Source organism: Plecotus auritus (genome assembly GCF_963455305.1).
Source record: "Plecotus auritus genome assembly, chromosome: 6".
NCBI classification, from domain to species: domain Eukaryota; kingdom Metazoa; phylum Chordata; class Mammalia; order Chiroptera; family Vespertilionidae; genus Plecotus; species Plecotus auritus.
The window spans coordinates 19,064,273-19,085,923 of NC_137773.1; the positions used below are offsets into that span (position 1 = coordinate 19,064,273).

At 48.6% G+C, this 21,651-nt stretch overlaps 1 protein-coding gene across 1 annotated transcript in view; it reads right to left on the reverse strand.

Moving 5' to 3' along the window:
• GALNT10 (polypeptide N-acetylgalactosaminyltransferase 10) overlaps window positions 1–21,651 on the reverse strand; it is a 187,468-nt gene that overhangs the window by 20,386 nt on the left and 145,431 nt on the right. Inside the window, exons 5-7 of the mRNA XM_080676626.1 lie at window positions 9,595–9,780; window positions 6,486–6,669; window positions 3,094–3,211 (exon numbers count right to left, since the gene is read on the reverse strand). Coding sequence (XP_080532752.1) covers window positions 3,094–3,211; window positions 6,486–6,669; window positions 9,595–9,780 — 488 coding nt within the window. The remainder of the gene's footprint in view (window positions 1–3,093; window positions 3,212–6,485; window positions 6,670–9,594; window positions 9,781–21,651) is intronic.

Below are 21,651 nucleotides of genomic sequence, written 5' to 3' on the forward strand. Positions count from 1 at the left end.
GCCGGCCTGTGGGAAATCCTAGCCTTGAACTTGCAAATGGTCCAAGTGTTGGGATATACATGGAGAGGGGAAGGGCCCAGAGAGCTGAAAACCTACATATTTTTTCCTTCTTTAGCCTGTGGAGATTCGGTTGTGCACCCTCGTGACCGTGTGCGTGGCTGACGGGAGCTGTGGCTGCCGCTGCCCAGCACCATGGAGAGTATTGTACAGCGTACCACCAGCCCAAGAAAAGATCACATTTCAAAATCCAAGTACGGTTTCTACTGAATGCTTACTGCTTGTGCACCGTCTTAAAGGAACAGTGGAACCACTGTAAGTCACCGTCTGTAGAGCATTCCACTGTTGGGATAAGCACCACCTTATTATCCCCTGAGGACGCACATTTGGGTCATTTTTAATCTTTCCCTATTGTAAGTAACGCTTCAATAAATAGCTTCTACCTAAATCTTTGCTCATCTATGCACTGTCTCTCAGATAAACTCCTGGGCATGGAATTTTGGGTCAAAGAACGTACTTGCTGTGAAATGTAACAGATTTTGCCAAACTGCTGTTAATAAAAGAAATACCCATTTACACCACCCCAAAGCCCACATCTTTCTTACGCCTGCTCAGCCACATTGTCGTGTGGATACTTCTCTCTCTGGGTCTCAGAGTTGAAGCTATCCTAACCCGGCCTCCTGGGGACACTGTGCGGCCCCCTTCCTGCTCCCTGCCACTGCCACGTCCAGCCCAAACTACCCTCGCGCCGGTGCGAGAGCATCTTGTTTAATCCTACCTCGTGGGGGGAGGAAGGAAAAGTACCTCAGCACCATCTGGGACGTGAGGGCCCGAGAGGTCAAGCGACAGGTCCAAGTCCCAGGTGGATGGCGAGCAGGGACGAGAGGCCAGCGCCCTGCCTTCTCACCGACACCTTTCCCAGCACACCACCATTCCCCACAGGTGGTGATGTGAGGCTGGGGAGGGCAGGGTGGAAAAAGTATTATCAGATAGGAATCAATGCCGGTAACAGTTATTTAAAACACTATGACGGCGAGGCCCTGGGGTACAGAGATAGGATAAGACCCCTCCTAGCCTCCAGGGAGTTCAGAGTCCAGTGGGGAAGACAGGCCAACCCTTGGGTCATGTCAGCACTAGGTAGTTGAACCCAGGGAGGTAGGTGAGGCGGAGAGGAGGCCATCTATAGAGCTGAGCCCAGAAGGCTGAGTGTGGAGTGGGCCAGACTGAGGAAAGGGTGAACAGTGTGTGCCTCCAAAGATGGGCCTGTGGTCAGTGAGCAGTGCTGTTGGGCTGGGGGAGGTGGACATCTATGGTTCACCTTGCTCCACATCTATTCCCCCTTCTGGGTACAGTGGCCAGACTTTCCTTTGGGGAGCCGGCCCAGCTTCCTGGTTCCAGGATGGACATGTGACTGTAGCTGACCAATATGAACGTTGCCCAGGGAGGTAAGGGACCAGCAGGCCAATGAGACACAACGTGGGGACTTGTACAGGAAGATGGGAGAGAGAAACTCTTTCCAATGGGCTGCCGAGTGCTTCCACGGAGAGAAACCTACCCGCGCAGGAAGCCAACCACAGCCAGGGGACTGAGAGGGACGGAGACTGGGACGAGTGAGTCCCTGGATCCAGCCAGGCCTGGAGGGTCTACCTGGAATCTCAGTTGTGTGGGCCAATTGATTCTGACTCTTCGCTTAAATCAGGTCGACTAGGATTTTGGTCACCTGTAACCAAGAGTCCAGACGAATGCAATGGGGTAGGAGGACAAAGTGCTGATAGTGTGACTGTGCCTTTTGGGGAAAAAAAAAAAAATCTCTGTTGGCTAAGAGAAATGAGAGGATGGGAAAGAGGGGAAGAAAAGGGTCAATGCCTCTTCTGGAAATTTCAGAGCCTTTAGGACATCTTTTCTGAGGTTTTCCCGTCAGGATAGATGGTGTAGTCTGGAATTGGAGTCAAATTATTAATCCATCAGTGCTGTTGGCACGTATCAACTTGTCTTAATTTCTGAAAATACACTCAGCCTTTCATACCCGTCTCTCTTCTCTGTCACCAAGAAGAAACGGGATCTCAGCAGAGATAAATCAGAGGGAATCTGGCCCTTTGTAAACGCTCTCCCTGCCTGAGATGGAACAGCTGGCATTCCAGGGAGGCGTTGCCAGCAGAGGATCGAGCTCTCCGGTCCGCTCAGCACCGTGGCGGGCTGTCCACGGGGGCCTCGGGACAATGCACTGGCAGATGGGCTGCTACGGATCCGGATCCGGGAACTCACGCTCTCAAAGCCAGGAGAGGGGAAGGGAGCCTCCTCATTACACCGTCTTCTTCCCCTCGAGGTGAAGGACATAATTGAATCAAATGGAAGTAGGAGCCAGTCTCCTTCCCTCTCCCCGGTGACAGACTTCCAAAATGGCTTCATTACCGAGTCCTTTGTAAATAAACTGTGTGGAGAAAAATGCCATTTGTAGTGCTGTAATTGCCCGATGAGCATCATTAGACGGGCCTTTAACAAACACACAGAATGGAATCATTTTGGGTTTAGGAAGTCCTTTGGGCAAATCTTTCTCCACTCACTGTTTTTCACAAAGTGAGTTTCTGAAGGGGGGGGACTCCTTGCCCAAGGAGGTGGCTCTGGCCAGTGACAGGCCTGCTCTTAATATTCAACCAACACACTTATGAAGTGTCTTCTCTGTGTCAGACTCCCTTCCGGTACTTGGGATACAGCGGTAAGTGGAACACGCCAAGATCCCTTCCCCAATGAAGTTTACATTCAGGTGAGAACTCAGAACACAGATGTGCCCATTTCTGGCCTGGCAATAGTGCCACTGGCCATCCATTATGAGCTGGGGAGACACCTTACCAGGGGTTCTGGGGATGTGAGAAGCAAGTCCTGGCTGACCACATGGCTAACCTTCCCTTCAGAGAGACCTGATCTTCACCTGAGATCCACAAGAGTCCCACAACGAAAGAGAGACGGTGACTCCTTCACCTTAGGAGCCCTGCGACCTTCTCTTTCCAGGCTCAGACAGACAGGAGGCGGGAAACCTGCCAGCACAGCTGCCAAGGGGCTGTGCCAGGAGAATGGGGCTTCTGGGAGCTGGCTCACCTTGAATGAGATCTCATACTGCTCCCCTCCCCAGATCTCCAGGCCTGGGTCATACCCGCCCAGCTCCCAGAACCACTTCCGGTCCACGGCGAACAGTCCACCAGCCATCACAGGAGACCTGTCAGGGAAGCAGAGCGTGGTGTGAAGATGTGGACCTGAGAGCACGCGGATACTGCTGTTCCCTGCAATGGTGGTCCCGCTGCTCCATGAACACAGCCCACGTGTTCTGCAGGGAATCCCAGGCCCTTCCGGGTGAGGGCTCAGGCCTTTGTCTTCCTTGCCTACACTTCCCTTCATAAATGCTACATTTTAACCAAGTGGGCCCAACGTTCCTATACACGTTTAACACCAGGGAATCCTTGTGAAATGAAATCACAGCATGTTCTCCCCGTGAACCTTGTAGCTGAATCATCTCTCTCTCTCTCCCCAGTCCTCCCACTGGGCCTTCCCAAGTCTGGCTGGGCTGTCAAATGTCTTAGAGATGGAAACCGTACAGCTCCCCGAGCCTACCCCAGACCTACAAAACCACCGCCGGGGAAGGAGCCTCGGAACCTGTTTCGGTCCTGCTCCAGTGAGAGTCTGTCCGTTCAGCACAGACACTTGTTCTGCCGAGAGGTGACAGAAGCCACAGCCTCTGATCTTTCAGTCACACAGGGCTAAGGTGAACTTCACTCGCCCACTCGCCTCAGTTCATTCACCGAGTGCCGGCTGGGAAGCAGATGTTGGAGGCGTCTGGAGGTAAAGGACAGACCCAGGGATGCCAGTGTGGCGGGGCCGCACCTCGGGACAGAGGACTCAGAAGAAAGGTGGGGTCGTAAGGGAGTGCAGATGTTTCTCTCTCTTCCTCTCTCTAAAATCTCAATGAAAAAACACACAAAAATAAAAGGGGTCCTCTTGACTATGACTGAGGGCTTGAATATCCCAGGTGCTTTTTTTTTTTTTTTTAGATTGCCAGACTTTATTAATTTTTCCAATCAAGTGGGTAGAAATGGTATTTAATTGGTGTTTTAATTTCCTTTTCTCCAATTACTAGTAATGCTGAGCATATTTTAACATATTTATTTACCATTTGAAACTTTTATTATTTCATTTGTTTCCTTATATCCTTTTACCATTTTTATTTTTTATTTTATTTTACTTTTTTTCCAGGTGCTGTACTGAACTAATTTAGCAATAAAGCGACCTCACTCCTCACGTAGACCCCAGGAGGTAGGCCTCATCATTACTATCCTATTTTATGCAAGTAGAAACCAGGGTACAGCAGGTAACTTGGTCAAGGCTTCACAGCCACTAAGCAGCCACACCCCTCTAAACTGCCACAGCCCACACCCCTCACGGCCACAGTACACCACCTCCTGTCAGGAAGGGACAATCGAGTGAAAAGGATGGGAAACCCTCACTGCGCCCTGGGCTCTCCTTTGCCTGCGGTGTGCCTGCGACGAAGGACTTAACCACTGGGCCCTGTGCACTTGCAATGTGGCTGGTCTGGATTGAGATGTGCTGGAAGTGTAAAGTACACACGGATTTCTAAGACTTTAGTATGCAGACAAGAACAGAAAAGATCTCATTAATGATTTCAAAGTGTTGGTTACATGCTAAAATGGGAATATTTTAGCTATACCAGGTTAGATAAAATATATTACCAAAATGAATTTTACCTGCTTCTCTTTGCCTTTTTCACGCGGCTACTAGGAAATTTAAAAGTACATGTGTGGCTTGCATGAGATTTCTGCTGGACGGTGCTGATTTTAACCTCAATGAGGCCGCTTCCCGTTTACACAGCAGACCTACAGCGACACTTCCTAGCTCACCTTGCTAGTATATTTCTGAAAGTACCTAGGACTATAAGAGGATAAGGTGGCAATGGTATCAACTCTCTCCTGTCTTCTGAAGATTGCAGGTTTGGGTTTTCTGGCTGGATTCTTAAGTATGCTGCTCGGAGGGGCGTACTCATGAGAAATCAAACCCAAGACTCTGCACTCGAAAACCAGCCTGGCCCGAAGCCAGGGGCCTGGCCAAGGAGCTGCCTCATTAGGAGGCCTCACAACAGGTAGGCCATTGGCCTTAAGGTGTTTGGATGCTTGAGGCTGTGACTCCAGAGGGAGCCTCTCCTTTAGCCCGACCTATTTTCTGCAATAACAACAATTTTGAGTGTCTAGTGTCTGCCGTGCACTTGACCGACATTATCTCCAGCTCTCACAAAGCTCTATCACTAGCCCCCTTTTCAGATGGAGGAATTTGAAATTCAGAAATGCTATATACTCTGCTCAAGGGCATGCAGGGAATAAGTGGATGAGCCGTAATTCATACCGGGGTGTGCCACCAAAGCCCGAGTTTTTCAAACAATCATTACACCACGCTGTGCCTACAGATCGCCCGTCTGCTGGCACCGTGGGGAGGCGTGCAGAAAATGACCAGGATTTCTCTTGCGGCCTCTCCCCCGGGTTTTGTCCAAGTGCAATATAGAGGAGAGACTTCTGGAAGGAATCAGAGGACACAACGCAGGGAGAGCCCCTCAGGAAGCCTTTAGGCCAGTGGCTCTCAACCTTGGCTACACATCAGTATCACCTGGGATTTTAAAAAAACAATGATGTCCAGCCCTGGCGAGTGTTGCTCAGTGGTTAGTGTTGGCCTGTGCACCAAAGGGTCATGGGTTCAATTCCTGGTCAAGCGCATGAACCCAGGTTTGATCCCCGGCTCCAGCTGGGGCTTATGCAGAAGGCAACCAGTTGATGTCTCTCTTGCACCAATGTTCCCCCCGCCCATCTCTCCATCCCTCCCTCCCTCCATCCCTCCTTCCCTCCCTCCCTTCCACTCTCTCTAAAAATCAATGAAAAAAATATCCTCGGGTGATAATTAACAACAACAAAAAAAGAAAACAAATAAAAATGATGTCCAGATTTCACCCCCAGACTCTGGAGTAATTGGCTGGGGGTGAGGGTGACTTGCACATGATGCCAATAGGCACCCAGGGTTGAGAACTACTGCTCTGTGGTTGGGCCAACCCTTCAATATCCAGGTGAGGCGACTGAGGCCTCAGAGGAAACTGGCTGGGTGGTGCCTGGCACTCAGAAAGTGTTCAATAAGTGGTGACGATGATGATGATTACAACTGGAGGCTTGAGAGAGGGAGCATGAGTAACTCTGCTCAGCCCCAGTTGGCAATGGTAGCAACTGCACAGAGGTGGGCAAGGACGAGGTTACCAGCTTGGTGGTCCATGAGCTGAGGCTCCATGACACACTGGGATGGACTGTGCTTCTGGTTGGGGACATCTGCCCTGGCCCTTTTGCACTGGACTTTTGGGGGAGATGGCAATCCTGAGTTGTGTGTGTTGGGGAGGGGGTCACTGGGTCAGCTCAGCTACTGGGGCCAGTCTGATTCCTCATACTTACTCAAATGGGTCACTGGGGTCAGCCTTCTGCAGTTCTGGAGGGATTGGGATCCGCTTGTAGTACATCTCCCAGTCAAAGGCGCCCCGCATGGCATCCCCCGCCTGGGTCTCATACCGGAAGTCATCGTGGTCAATCACGTCAATCATCGGGCACACGATGGTCTTGCGGTTCCGAGCGATGCGGTCTGAAGAAGCCAAGAGATGTCCATTAGGGAGGCGGGATGGGGGAGCAGCTAAGTGCATGAACCTCTTCTGCAGCTTATTTGAATCTTTAATGTGTTCCCTGGGTAAATTATCTGAACACTTGAGCTTGAGAATCCTGGAGAAGAAGGGAGGGCGCAAGCTTTAAAAAAGATGGACCAGGGCTCCCAACCCAGTCCTGACGCCTAAGACGGGGCCCTGGGCCAGCTACATAACTAACATCTCTAAGACCCCGCATTCTCCTCCGGCGGTGCCAGTGAGCTGCTGGAGCAGATATCTGCCAGCGAGGGGCAAGTGGGCTGTGTGGGGGTGTCTCCCAGCTTTGGGCCATGAGTCAGATTCAAGACTTGGAATGGGGAGTGTGGTGGGGTCAGAGTAGGTGGGCAGCTGCCACCTGGGGTGTGTTTACCCCTCCCCCACCTACTGAAGCAGAATCTCTGAGGGTGGAGATGGAGCAACCTTGCGACAGGCTCCCTGGGGATTCTTAATGAAGCAGAACCCTTCTCCAGGGAAGGAGCTAGAGAAGGCCTCCCTCACTATTCATGGCCGTTCTGGGGATCTCACTTCAGGGGAGGGTTTGGGCTGAGGACACAGTGCTCTGCTGGATACTGGCTGACTGTGAGAGGTAAGAGGTCAAGGGGCTGCATCATCGCGGCAGCGTTCAGTGCTGGGCTCACTTGGGGACAGAATGCCCAGGTTCGAATCCTGGTTTTGTCACCTACTAGCGGTATAACCTTGGGGAAGGTCATCTGATGCCTCTGAGTCTCGGTTTCCTTGCCGACAAAATGGAGGAAGACAGCGCCTATCTCATGGGGTCTCTGAAGGCTGAGAGACAATGAAGCCAAGGCGCCTAGCACGTGATCAGCACTCCCGACACGGTCTGTGACCAGGGTTGCTGAAAGAAGCTCAGAAGCAGGCGCTGGAAGGCTGAGCATCTCCCTCGTTCTCTCTGCCCCTCAGGTTTCTCATTTGCAAGATGTTGATAATAATGCCTGGCCTGCTTGTTCTAGCACGGAATCATCAAATTCAAATGGGGATGTGGCCTAGAAAGCTAGGAGACGAGCAGAGCCATGGGATGATGATGATGATGATGATGATGATGATGATGATGATGGTGATGGTGATGATGATGATGGTGATGATAATGATGGAAGCAATGATGATCAACAGCTTTTCCTTTGGGGTGTTGATTCCTTCTCACTCAGAAATGCTTGCTCTCCAAAGAAGTCAGACTGAGCTGTGCGCAGAGGTGTAAATGGTTTCAGAGACAAAAGCCATAATGTGCTCTGTCTGCTGATCATATTAGCAGGGCAGACTTTTAAATCTACACCAGTGGTTCACATTTCTATTGCAAAAAGGAAAAAAAAAAAAAAAGAGGGGGATGCTTCTTCCATGTATGTCTGCAGATTATGAAAATTACCTTTATGTATTTCCATAGAAACAGAGTTAAGGGCTATTGAGACAACCAGTTCGGCTTCCTGCCCCACCACTCCATTCTCTTTATGAGTCACTGAATGACCCAACAAATGGGTCGTCCCTTCAGGACTATCAATTAGGCGATTTATGGTGAGGCTTTTTTGTTCTCTTTCAGTCATGAGAGGCAGAGGCAGACCTCTTGGTTTAATGAAATCAACTGTTTACCAGAAAATCTGGGTTTATATCCTTTTCCTAACCACACACAAGTGCATAATCTAACACGAAGGTCCATGCTGATCTGTGTCGGGACACAGCACGCTGGTTATCCCACTCAACTGTGTGGGTTTTGGGCTCTGTCCTCACCCCCGAACAGTGGCCTAACCAGTGCTCCTCAAAGCGTGGTCCCTGGACAGCAGCACTGGCACCACCAGGGCGCTGGTTGGAAATGCAGCTTCTCAGGCCGCACTCTGGACCCCCTGAATCAGAAACTCTGGGGTGGGGCCCGGCACTCCGTGTTTTGACAAGTCTTCCAGGTGATTCTGAGGCACACTCAAGTTCGCCCTAAACTCCAGTCCTCTTTGCTCCCTAAGCTTTCTGTTACAGAGAGCATATCCCTCCACTTCTGAGGGGTTCACTTTCTCTCTGGATTGGTAGCTCTCCCCCAGTCTGCCTCCATCGCCGTCCCTCTCCTGACTCCCAGTCTCAATGGGACATTTCCTCTTCAATGTCCAACTGTCCGCACCGGTGCACTGCCTTTATCAAAGCGGAGACCTGGGGATTCAGGCCTGGTTCTCCAACCAGCCAGGAGACACCGGCATCCAATCCTCGTGTCTCCCTTCTGTCCTCCAAGCGACGGTGGACGACTCCTGCATCATGCTGCCCTCCGTCTATCGTCCTTCCCTGGTAGTTGTCATAAACTCTCCAAAGAGGACTGGATTTAGGGAGGCAATGTGGAATCATGAAAGACAGACTCTGGAGCCAGACAGATGGTGACTTTGACACTTATAGCCCAAGGGAATAAATGCATCATTCAATATCTCTGAACTTCAGTCTCTTCTACTATAAAAAAGGGATACGTCTGACCTGGCATAGTTTTGTGAGAATTAGAGACAATGCTTGCAACCTTACTGGCTCACAGGAGCCGTGCAGTGAATAGTAACTGCTCTCAGTTTGGTTCTTAATGGTAGACAGCCTTGGCTTGCTTTCTAAGAAAAGTTGAAGTAATCTGGGGGAGCAATCATGTCACAGAAACTAATGTGCTGGATGACTTTGGCAAGTCACTTCCCCTCTCTCTGAGTCTCAGCTCCTTTCTCTGTAAAATGAAGGAACAGGACCGGATGGGTCACTAAGGTCTCCTTGAGCACTCCTGAACTTCTGAGTGCACCTGGCATCGTGCTGGGTGCATCTCAGCAGGTGAGGGAACCTTTGTGGTTGGGGCCAATGGCGGCTGGCTCATGCCACGTCGCCTACCTCGTCTTGGGAGAGTCCCTTACCGAGCAAGGGGGGGAGCCAATTGACATTGGCTTCACAGTGTGAGTCCAAGAATGTGATGACATCCCCAATTGCCGCTGAGGCCCCCAGCATCCGGGTCCTTATCAGCCCTTCCCGTTTCTTGGTTCGGAGAATCCTCACGCTGGGGAAATGGGCCATGTAATCTTCAAGAGGCTTCTTCAGGTGCTCTGGGAGGGAGACAGAAGAGGAAAGATGGACTTTAGGTAAGAAGAGCTGCTCAGTAATCTTACTCTTGTGACCTCTCCCTTGCCTGTGCACTGCACTTTACAGTGTAGACCCAGCTCTCCGGCACACTGTCTCATTGCACCCTTCAAGTACAAACTGTATACTTTGAAAATGACAAAACCTTATTGAAAGGAACTGAAGACCAAAATAAATGGACAGACAGTTCATGTTCTTAGATGACTTAATATTGTTAGGATGTTAATAAGACCTCCCTTATTGATCTACAGAGTCAACGTGATTAAAATCACAGCTGATTTCTTTGCAGAAATTGACAACTGACAGCTGATCCTAAGATTTATGGAAATGCAAGGGATGAAGGGACCCAGATTAGCTAAAACAATCTTTTCATTATTTATACGTGAATGTTTGCAGTGGTTCTCAACCTTTCTAATGCCGCGACCCTTTAATACAGTTCCTCATGTTGTGGTGACCCCCATCCATAAAATTATTTTTGTTGCTACTTCATAACTGTAATTTTGCTACTGTTAATGAATCGTAATGTAAATATCTGTGTTTTCCGATGGTCTTAGGTTCTACAGCAGCGGTTCTCAACCTGTGAGTCGCGACCCACAGGTTGAGAACCACTAGCAGGGTCGCCTAAGACCAACGGAAAACACGGCTATTTACATTACGATTCATTAACAGTAGCAAAATTACAGTTATGAAGTAGCAACAAAAATAATTTTATGGTTGGGGGTCACCACAACATGAGGAACTGTATTAAAGGGTCGCGGCATTGGAAAGGTTGAGAACCACTGGTTTATAGCAACACTATTCATAATAGTCAGGTGGTGGAAATAACCCATGTTTCCAATGCCTATGAATGTTATCAACAAATATAGAATATATCCATACAATGGATTATTACTCAGCCATAAAAGGAATCAAGAACTGATACATGCTACACCATGGGTGAATCTTAAAAACATTATACTAAGTAAAAGAAGCCAGACACAAAAGGCCACATACTGTATGATTCCATTTGTATGAAATTCCAGAATAGGCAATCCATAGAGACAGAAAGCAGATTAGTGATTGCCAGGGCCTGGGGTCAGGGGAATGGGGAGTGGCTGCTTAATGGGTATGGGGTTTCCTTTTGTGATGATAAAAATATCTTGTAACTAGATAGAGGTGATGGTTGCACAACACTGTGAATGTACTAAATGCCACTTAATTGAATATTTGAACCTGGTTAATTTTATGTGAATTTTACCTCCATTAAAAACATGGATAAAGGATATAAATAGGTACGCCTCAAAAGAAGATATACAAATGGTCAATAAGCATGTGAAAATATGCTTATCATCATCAATCACCAGAGAATATGCAAGTCATCAGTAGTGTGTGACACCATATTACTTTACATCCACCAGGACTGATATAATCAGAAAGTCAGATAACAAGTGTTAACAAGGATGTGGAGAAATAAGCATCTTCATACACTGTTGGTGGGAATGTAAAATGGTGCAACTACTTAGGAAAACAGTCTGGCAGTTCCTCAAACAGTTAAACAGAGTTATAACCCAGCAATTCCACAGCCAAGAGAAATGAAAACACATGTCCACACAAAAACTTGTACACTCATGTTCACAGCAGCAACATTCATAATAGCCCCAAATTGAAAACCATCCAAATGTCCATCAAAGGGTGAACGGAAAACAAAATGTAGAAGAGCCACACAATAGAATATTATTCAGCAATAAAGAAGGAACAAGCTATTGCAATAATATGATGAGCCTTAAAAATATTATGCTAGGTTAAAGAAGTCAGACATATAAGACTAGATATTTTATGATTCCATTTATGTGAAATTTCTGGAAAGGTAGAACTACGGAGACAGAAAGGAAATCGGTGGTTGGCTGAAGCTGGATTGGGAGTGGGAGTTGACTGCAAACAGGCACAAGAGAACATTTTGGAGTGATGGAAATATTCTAAAAATGAATGACCATGTTAGTTTCACAACTGCATAAATTCACTTAAAAACACATTGAACTACAGACTTAAAATGGGTGATTTTTATGGGATGTAAATTATATCTCCATAAGGCTGTTAGATTCTAAAAAAAATCAATTGTATTTCTATACACTGGCAAAACACAATTGGAAAGTACAAGGAAAACAGCATTTGTAGTAGTCTCATGTATAAAGACCCAAATAAATGAATACATAAATAATATTTACAGGTTGGAAGACTCCGTATTAAAAGTCAGTTCTCAGCCCAGAAATAAACCCATGCCTTTATGGTCAATTAATATTTGACAAAGGAGGCAAAAACATACAATGGGGTAAAGATAGTCTATTCAATAAATGGTACTGGGAAAATTGGACAGATACATGCAAGAAAATAAAACTAGATCACCTTCTTACACCATATCCAAGAATAAATTCAAAATGGATTAAAGACTTAAATGTTAGACTCGAAACCATAAAAATTCTAGAAGAAAACATAGGCAGTAAAAACTTGGTCATTTCTTGAAGCAATATTTTTTTTGATATATTAACTTGGGCAAGGGAAACAACAACAACAACAACAACAAAAAACAAATGGGACTATATCAAACGAAAAAGTTTTTGCACAGCAAAGGAAACCATCAAGAAAATGAAAAGACAACCCACTAAATGGGAGAACATATTTGTCAATGATACATCTGATAAGGGGTTAACATCCAAAATTTATAAAGAACTTTTATAACTCAATACCAAAAAAACAAACAATCCAGTTAAAAAAATGGGCAAAGGACCTGAATAGATACCTTTCCAAAAGGAGAAACAGGTGGCCAGACATATGAAAAGATGCTCAATGTCACTAATCATCAGAGGCATGCAAATTAAAGCACAATGAAATATCACCTCACACCTGTCAGAATGGCTATCATCAATAAATCAACAAACAACAAGTGTTGCAAGGATGTGGAGAAAAGGGAACCCTCATGCACTGTTGGTGGGAATGCAGACTGGTGCAGCCACTGTGGAAAGCAGTATGGAGTTTCCTAAAAAATGCAAAATGGAACTGTCTTATGACCTAGCAATTCTACTTCTGGGACTATATCCTAAGAACCCTGAAACACTAATCCAGAGGAATGTATGCACCCCTATGCTTAGTGCAGCGTTATTTACAATAGCCAAGCTAGTGAAGCAGCCCCAGTGTCCATCAGTAGATAAGTGGATAAAAAAGCTTTGGGACAGCCCTGGCTGGGTGGCTCAGTTGGTTAGAGCGTTGTCCCGTACACCAAATGGGTGTGGGTTCGATCCCCGGGAGGCAACTGATTGATGTTTTTCTCTCACATCAATGTTTTTTCCCTCTCTCTCTCCCCTTTTTGTTTAATATCAATAAAAATATCCTTGGGTGAGATTTTTTTTTAAAAAAAAACGGGAGCACAGGGACCTTTCTGGGGTGAGGCAATGTCTACATCTTGATTGGGGTGCTGCTTTCCCAGGTGTATACATTTGTTAAACCTTATGGAACTGTATACTGAAGATATCTACATTTTTTTCACTATTTGTAACTTTTAGCTCAATTACAAAGCATATTGGTCAAAACACACATTCTCTTCGTTGGGGAAGCTGGAGTGCTGTGGAAGTGTCCCTGACCGGGGACCCGGAGAATTGGACTGTGCTCCTCAGTTTGGCACAGTGAGCCCATCACTTATGTCCTCTGGGCCGTCTCTGAAATCAGAGTTTGGACCAGAAGGTCTTCAATGGCCCTGAGCCCAGACCTCACAGAGCTCTTGCCAGCCCCTGGGGTGATCACCTTCCCTAACCAAAGCCCAAATCCTGCTCTGAATTCCCTCCATCAGGCGTTAGACTGGAAGGCCCCTCCCCTCACCCCAAATCAGGGTGTGTGTCCAAGTCACCTGGTGAGCGCACTATAAATAAGGATGCGGGGCATCACCCAGGCCATGGTGATATGGTAGACCGAGGGTAGCACCCAGCATATTTGGTTTTACTTGACCACAATCGGGATTGCGAGGCACAGCCAGGCCTGGAACCCACTGGGGTACTTCTGTCTCTTCATTTCATAGACAGAAAGCTGAGATCCAGAGAAGAGAAGGGCCCACCTCCGGCACAGTTAGCAGCAGAGATGTGTTTCACGCCAGGATCCCCTGGCTGTGTGGTCCAAAACCTACTGAACCTTTTATTTTTCTAACCCAGGAAAGAAATGAATCACTTTCACTGGTAAGGAATGTTATGCTTTGCAAAGCAGCTTCACATATTTTATCTCCCTTGGTTCATAAAATCATACTCTGCATTTGACAGATGAGAAAATTGATGCTCAGAGAAGAGAAGAAACTGGCCTGAGGTCATACAGCCGGTAAATTGCTGGGCTCCCTGTAGAAACGTATGCTCTCCCCTTCCAGTCGTGTTTTCCCAACACCGACAATCATCTACTACTGCATGATTTGTGCCTCTTCTACTTACCCTACTACAACTTACTTAGACTTTTTAAAGCAACTCACTTTGCCTGGCCAGCGTGGCTCAGTGGTTGAGCGTCAACCTATGAACCAGGAGATTATGGCTCAATTCCCAGTCAGGGCACATGCTTGGGTTTCGGGCTCGATCCCCAGTAGGGGGCATGCAGGAGGCAGCAGATAGATGATTCTCTCTCATCACGGATGTTTCAACCTCTCTCTCCCTCTTCCTTCCTCTCCCTGAAATCAATATAAACATATTTCTTTAAAAAAGATAAACAGAGAGAAGATGATCTACACATACAGCGGAGGCTGGAAAACGGAGACACCCCAGATGCCTTCTTGCTCGCTCGCAAAGATTAATATGGCTTCTCCCGCCCTTTCCCACTTATCCTTGGAACAGTGACTCTGTAGAAAACAGAAATCAATTTTCCCTAATTGAGGGACTAAATCTTTCCCAAAGAGACTTGCTTGGGCATTGAGGCAAGATAGCAAAAGGCATGATCACTCTCCAGATAGGCTGCTGTTGGGGCAGGAAAACTGTCTTTAAAAAAAAAAAAGCCATAGTCACTGTGACAAGTGCTTCTTCTTCGCTGGGTTCAACTGGTAAGTCATTAACTGGAGGATGAGATAATCTCCTACACTACACACCACTACGCCCATCAGAATTAGAAATATCACCCAGCCCAGCTCTAATCACTGAGGGCCCCGCTCGGGCAGGCCCCGTGGCTGAAATCACCCCGAACGCAGATGGCTGCATCATTACAGACTGAGCAATTAAGTGCTTTTGACAGCTTGTGGTAACGTCGGAGCCATTATTTAGGGGCAATTATGCTCTTCCTGTCCTTATTAGAAAGTGCACTTACACAAAATCAGGATTGTTGCCTGCTTTTGCCACTTGGACGAGGACATTCCATAAAGTCATAGAATTTTAGAGCTGAAAGGGACTTTAGATGAAGAAGATGATGGTTATGATACTGACAATGATCACGGTCCTACACGGAGCTCCCTGCTTCAGATACAACCAATAGGGTGCTATGGTCCCATGTTAGAGAAGAAGATGCCATGAGGCTTGGCATGGGCAATGTAACCTGCCCAAGGAACAGCTTACAAATGATGAAGCCAAGGTGGAAAACTCAACCCTGCCTGCGGCAAATGAGCAGGCTCTTCCTAATGCACCCAATTCTCTCTCTGCCGTACTTCCGCCAGTCCTTCCATTCTACCCAAAGGGGCCCGGGGAGGGCCAGAGAGGGCGAATTCTCCTCAGAATCATACAGTGAGTGTGTGACACAGTGCTGTTAACCCTGGGATGCCCTCCCCCATCTTCATAAACACTAGGGCAGGGATAAAACAGCCTTCACCACGTGCCATGCTCATGGGTTTATGATGGATACCTAAAGCTGCGTTCAGAAAGATTCTGCGGCTATACCCTGGCTCAGCGTGCAAGTGTCAGGGCTGAGAACAGATGTCTGCCCTGAAGCAGCAGGGAGGCAGCTGCCCTAATGTCAAATATGCATCATTCCTATTCCAAGGGCTGCTCTGCTTGTAAAAACAATACAGCATTGCTTTTATTACCCCTTGGATTTAATGATGAGCCAGAGCCATCCAACAAGGGGGAGGCTGCTTCTGAAGGTGAGCCCCGTCATTGTCAGGCTCTCGGTAGGTGTTGGAAGAGCACCTGTCAGAGAGCTCACGGGTGGGCCTGGGTGTCCCACCTGCCCCCTCCTCAGCGTTCGTTCACTGCCTGCCTTACTTCACCCGCCAACACCTGCCTCTGCCTGAGGCTCTCTGCACCCACATGGCGAACCTCAACCAAGGACTGTGGTGTTGGTGGGTAATCACCCCAGCGCCCTTGCTGCCTGTGGTGGGCTGACCCCGGACAAGTGCACGGGGCTGACTCCCAGTGGGATCACGTGGGGTTGCGGCCGTGGTGCCCTTCGGTCACAGGCACCTACTGGCCAGTTCCCTTTCCCGTTCTCACGTCCACACTCTCACTAGTGTTCTCCCAGATCTCCTCCCCAAATAACTACTTTGTCCTCAAAACCCGACTCAGGCTCTGCTTTAGGAAACCCACACGAAGACACATTCCAGGTCGCAGGTATGATTGGAGGACCTGCAAGGCTGACTCTGTGGTTTCATGACTTCCCCTCATCAACACATTGTTCTCTGGTGCCAGTTTCTATAAATAATGGTGATCTCAGGTTCACGCTTACCCATACCAGGCACTAACCCAAGGACTTCACACGCATTTACTCATCTCATCTTCACAAACACTCCACAAGGCAGGTCACGATTAGTGTCCCTACGATGAGGAAATGGGGCCCAGAGAGGTCCAGTAACTTTCCCTAGATCCACACAGTAAATGGCAGGTCTTGGATTTAAACCCAGTCTGCCTCCAGAGTCTAAAGTCTTCTTTGCTAAACTTTTAAAAAAACAATATATTTTTATTGACTATAGAGAGGAAGGGAGAGGGAGAGAGAGAGACAGAAACATTAATGAGAGAGAATCATTGATTGGCTGCCTTCTGCAGGCCCCACACCGGGGACTGAACCTGCAATCCAGGCATGTGCCCTGACCGGGAACCGAACCGTGACCTCCTGGTTCATAGGTCCATGCTCAACCACTGAACCACCCGAGCTGGGCACTTTGCTAAACTTTAAAAAAAATTAAGAATCCTTTCAAACACATTTTTGAAAAGTAGGATAGAATAATGAATCCTCCACTGATCCATCACTCAGCTTCGGAAATGTCAAATGCTAGTCACTCCTGTTTCACCCCCATCCCCGCCCCCGCCTACTGGGTGATACTGGGGCCAATGGGGTTTGTGCCTGCAGGCACTGTGCTGGGAGAGGAGAGCAGTGGGTAACATGGAAGGATATGACATCCAAGAGACTAGCACTTGTCCCTCTCCCCAGAGCACCCTGGGTGAGTTACCTCATCGCCGGACACATAGTGCCTTAGAAATACTTGCTGATCATCTCAGAGGATTCCCTGCAAGGAAGGCAGGGCGGGTTCCATCAATTCCGGTGTTACCAGGGAGGAAACTGAGGCCTGGGGAAAAGAAGGCCATGCCCCACATCCCTCAGCTGGTGGGGTCTGAGTGAGGACCCTGCACTTCTCCAGTTCTAGTATATCCCACCTGAACGAACACACACACACACACACACAGACACACACACACACAGACACACACACACACACACACACACACACACACACACACACACACACAGCTTCCCTGGGCCTGTACTGAAAGGCAGCCTCTCCCTCCTGTCTGCTCTGAGGGCACCTAGGACTTGAGGATGGTTCTACCTCGCAGGCTGTGGCACAGGTCGTTGCATTCCAAGGAGCTGCTGAGTTGAACAGTGCCCCCCGCCCCGCCCCCCAAAAAAGGTATGTTGAAATCCTAACCCCTAGGACCTGAGGAGGTGACCTTCTTTGGAAATAGGGCCTATGCAAATGTAATGAAGTTCAGATGAGGTCCTACTGGTTTAGGGTGGGCCCTAATCTGATGACTGGTGTCCTTAAAAGAAGAGAGAATTGGACACACAGGAGAACGCCATGTGCCGACGGAGGCAGAGACTGGAGTGATGTGTTTACAAGCCCAGAAATGCCAATTGGCTGGTGACACCAAAAGCTAGGAAGAGGCAAGGGAGGCTGCTCCGAGACCTTCGGAAAGAGCATGACCCCGCCAGCACCTGGACTGCTGACCTTTGGTCTCCAGAACTGTGAGAGAACCCACTTTTGCTGTCTTAAGCCACATGGTTTATAGTGCCTCATTATGGCAGCTCTCGGACTGAGACAGAGGGGGGCCCTCACGCATTGGCATGGAACAGCGACACAGCAAGAACTTGGCCCCGGTCCAGGCCACCACCGTCCCTGTCTGGACTGCTGCAGCCTACAGCCAACTGCTGTCCCTGCTGCACGCTGTCACTCTTTGGCCTGTCTGCACATAGCAGTTCAGGTGGTCCCTTAGAAGTAAACGGTGCTTGTCACCCTTCCACTCTCTTGCTTAAAACTCCTCTATGGCTCCCCATGGCTCCAAAATCCTTACCAGGAACCATAAGGCTGTGCAGGGCTGGTCTCTGCCCCTCTCCAGCCTCATCTTGCCCCTCCCTTCCTTATTCTGCACCCCCCTCTTTCCAGCCCCCACCATCTGCTTTCAGGTGACCAAGGGCCCCTAATGTCTCCTCCTATCACTGCTGGTCCTTCTGCCTGGCTGCCTGAGATCCCGAGTCCCTCCATTCATTTCCCCCTAGTGAACTCCTGCTCCTCCCTCAGACTGCAGCTCATCTCTGAAGCCTTTCCTGCCCTCAGGACTCAGCAGGTGCCCAGGGCAGACGTCACAGAGCCCTGGAACTTGTCCTTCACACCACTCAGCTCAGCTCACCCGTCCGCATTCGTGGACTACTTACTCTGTCTCCCCGCATTCTAAGCCCCAGGAGGGTGAGCTCTGAGAACACTCTGCCCACCAGTGTACCCCTCGTGCCTAGTGCAGTGTACCCCGCGGGACCCTGCTAAATCTACGCGCCTTCCTCCCCCACCGTTTCATGTGATCTGACCTCTCTGAGAGGGAAGCAGGTCACGGTTCGTCATCCTCGTTTCAAGACGAGGGAAGTCAAGTTCAGAAGACGTTGTTCTGGTGCAAGGCTACACAGCCAGTAGGTTAAGTGGTGAAGACAGGACTCGGATTCAGTTTGGTTTGTTCAGAAATCTACCACTGTGTGCAATCAAATTAATTCCCAAGTGGAATACCAGAGTTTCAATCTCTGCTGCCATCGAGGCTGGCAGATGCCTGCTCAGGAGCCCCAGAAACAAAGGTGCCCTGTGTATCCCATGCCCTGGCAGGACCCCAGCATGTGGGAGAGGGCCCCGTGGACAGGCCAGCGAGGGAGGAAGAGGAGAAGGAGGGGAGGAGAAAAGTCCCAGACCAGACAGATGAGCACGGTCCCAGTGTCAGTGGAGTGCCAGGCCTCCAGGGGGCTGTTGATCACGCAGAGGCTGCGGCAGGAGAGGCTGCCCTCTGCACACTCGGGCGGCTTCTGGGAGCTGTGGACGTTCTGGGTCTCGTCATGTCTCAGCTCTGCTGGGCATCTGGCTGTTAAAGTGTCATAGCTCATCTGCTTCCAGACTGATTTATTTACTCGCAAGTCGTAGACAGTGTATTCTAAAGCACTGCCAACCCATTTGCAGGAGGGAGGGCACACAGCAGTCAAAAGTGTCATCCTGTGTTGCCGCGGCTGGGGTGGTGATTGCCATTTCGATTCCCGGTCAGAGCACATACTCAGGTTGCGGGTTCAATCTCTAGTTAGGGTGCATAGAGGAGGCAACCCATCAATGTTTCTCTCTCTCAAATCAATAAAAAATATTTTTTAAAAAGTGTCTTGCTTTGCCCTGACCAGTATGGCTCCGTGGATAGAGCGTCGGCCTGTAGACTCAAGGGTCCCAGGTTCGATTCCGGTCAAGGGCATGTACCTTGGTTGCGGGCACATCCCCAGTCGGGGGTGTGCAAGAGGCAGCTGATCGATGTTTCTCTCTCATCAATGTTTCTAACTCTCTGTCCCTCTCCCTTCCTCTCTGTAAAAAATCAATAAAATATATTTTTTAAAAAAGTGTCCTGCTTTGATACTCAGGTGGTTCCAGCCAAAAGAAACCTGTTAAGATGAGATGGACCCTCACCCTTATTACCCTGTCAATGCCAGGGTGGCCCAGGCCCTGTGCTAAATGCTATTACTTATCCACATTGTGTCATTTCATCACCATGACAACTCTATTAGGGGAAACTGAGGCTCAGAAAAGTTATATGCTGACCTGTGTTCAGACAGCTTGTAGATGACAGCCAGGAGCTAATAGCAGGTGTTTTTGATCCCCACACTGGCATTATGAACCAGGAAACTATACCATCCCTTGATGGTCTCTCCATTCCGCCTGCTGGGTAACAATTTTTAGTCCCATAATCTCAACCTTATCCCCCATTCCCTGGGATGTCCAGGGCTTTCACTTGCTTGAAAAATTGACAGAAAGGTAAGTATAAATAGCAGGGAAATTAGACAGCGAGGTCGGGAAGGAAAGCTATGATTGCTCCAGGAAGGGTTTGGCAGGTGAAATGCACAGGCATTTAAGCATCATTTACTTTTCCATTTGGAAAAGGAAGACAGACCAGCCCTTCATGAGACGTACTTTTTCTGGCCCTGAGTCCCAGGCAGGAACTTTAGAGACTGGCAGAGCTCAAAGGGGCCTCGGAGATCAGCTCCTTTTTCATTATTCTCCTTTGACCTGGGCTCTAAGACAATCTAAGGCGTAACAGACACTTTCGATGGGTGGTTTTGAAAAATGAGCCATTTTCTTTTCCCCTTTCTCCTCCCCAAACTCCTCTTCTTCTTGATAATAGCTTTATTGAGATATAATTCATGTACCATACAACTCACCCACTTAAAGCACACAAGTCCATGTCAACCAGCCGTTCCTCGCACGGCTGAAAGTTGGGAATCAAGTGAGGTCCTTTCTGCCGGGAGATTCAGCCCATTTAATCAAGGAAGCATTCGCTGCACGCCTGCTGTGTGTGTGGCAGGATGTGGGCACAGTCCTTACTGTTGCTCTAACACGGTGGGTTTCAAAGTGTGGTACCAGACCGCTGGCATCAGCGTCACCTGGGACCTTGTTAGAAATGCAAGCTCTCAGGCCTCACCCCAGACCTACTGAACCAGACGGCTGGACTTGATCAATTCTCCAACTGATTCAGACACGTGGTAACAGTCGAGAACACTGATCTGCCCTAATGCAGAAGGTGAGCTCAGATAAATAAACCTAGGCCGTCGTGACCATGTTAGAATCTCTAAATGATTAGAAACAGGAACCCACATTTCCTGCTAGAATAATAGATAACTGAAGTTCTGCAAGGATTCCAAGCTGACTTGCTGGCCCCCAGCAAACCTGGGAAGGGGATGGGTGCTGGCTCGGGTGCCCTCCCTCCTCTGCAAGGCTCTCAAACCTCAGCCCTAAGGATACCCACACGCCTGGCAGTCTCTGAGTCCGACGTCTATATACTGGGGAACAGTGGCTTCCAACTCTTCCGACTATGACACATAAAAAGAAATACACTGCACGCATGTGTAACAGAAAGGTAAGGTGTGATGTGGCTCAGATGCCTTTTCTATTCTATCTTCCTATATTTCGTTTTTGTTAAAAAGCTGGTCATGACCTCAGAAACTGATTTCATAACCCTCTAATGGGCCTACCACCATCGGAGAAACCCGGGTCTGGGCTCGGTCTGGGACCTACAGTGTTAAACAATGCCCCACTTCATCCGGAGGGCCTCTGCCACGGGCCTGGCCTGAGGACAGCTTCCCTTCCACAATGCCCCACTGCTGTGGCTGCTGTTATCATCAGGCTTCTGAGGATGCAC